This window comes from Myotis davidii, unplaced genomic scaffold (genome assembly GCF_000327345.1).
Source record: "Myotis davidii unplaced genomic scaffold, ASM32734v1 scaffold174, whole genome shotgun sequence".
NCBI classification, from domain to species: Eukaryota; Metazoa; Chordata; class Mammalia; order Chiroptera; family Vespertilionidae; genus Myotis; species Myotis davidii.
Window position 1 is genome coordinate 1465626 of NW_006289087.1, and position 686 is coordinate 1466311.

At 60.9% G+C, this 686-nt stretch overlaps 1 protein-coding gene across 1 annotated transcript in view; it reads left to right on the top strand.

Annotated features, from left to right (window-relative positions):
* TMEM63A (transmembrane protein 63A) overlaps positions 1-686 on the top strand; it is a 56149-nt gene that overhangs the window by 32354 nt on the left and 23109 nt on the right. The window contains exon 13 of the mRNA XM_006761316.2: positions 267-404. Within this exon, the coding sequence (XP_006761379.1) occupies positions 267-404 (138 nt within the window). The remainder of the gene's footprint in view (positions 1-266; positions 405-686) is intronic.

The following is a 686-nucleotide window of genomic DNA, read 5'->3' on the forward strand; positions in this document are numbered from 1 at the left end:
GAACCGGAGCAGACAGATGGGGCGTAGAACCTGATCGGAGAGCCTCAGTTTCCTTGTCTGTAAAATGGGAGTAACAGTCCTCGGCTCACAGGATTGTGCTGAGGGTTAAATGAAACCCTCCACATCACGGGCCACGCGTGCTGTCCCTCTCCTAGCGTTAGTTATCATAATAGACCCCCAGTAACAAAGCCAGGGTCCTGCTCCACGGGGCTCCCGTTCTGACTCGGCCCCGTGTGCTGGGCCCTGGCACGCCCGCCTCCCCGCAGCATCCTGAAGGACTTCAACGCCTGCAAGTGCCAGGGCCTGCGGTGCAAAGGGGAGCCCCAGCCCTCGTCCTGCAGCAAAGAGCTCGGCATCTCCCAGTGGACGGTCACCTTCGCCGCCTACCCCGAGGACATCTGCTGGTGAGCCCCAGGCCCGCGGGCCGCATCCCGTGCTCAGGAGCCGCACGTGTCTCGTGGCTACGGTGTCGGACAGCGCAGCCTGGGGTCAAGGGTCACCTGCTTGGTTAGCCTGGGGACGCATTAAAAGTAAAAAACAAAAAAAACCCCAAACCAAAACAAAAAAGGTTGAGCCCTAGCAGACTGCAGGGTCCCGGGTTCGATTCCCGGTCAAGGGCAGGGACCTGGGTGGCGGGCACATCCCCAGTGGGGGGCGTGCAGGAGGCAGCCGATCGATGTTTCTCT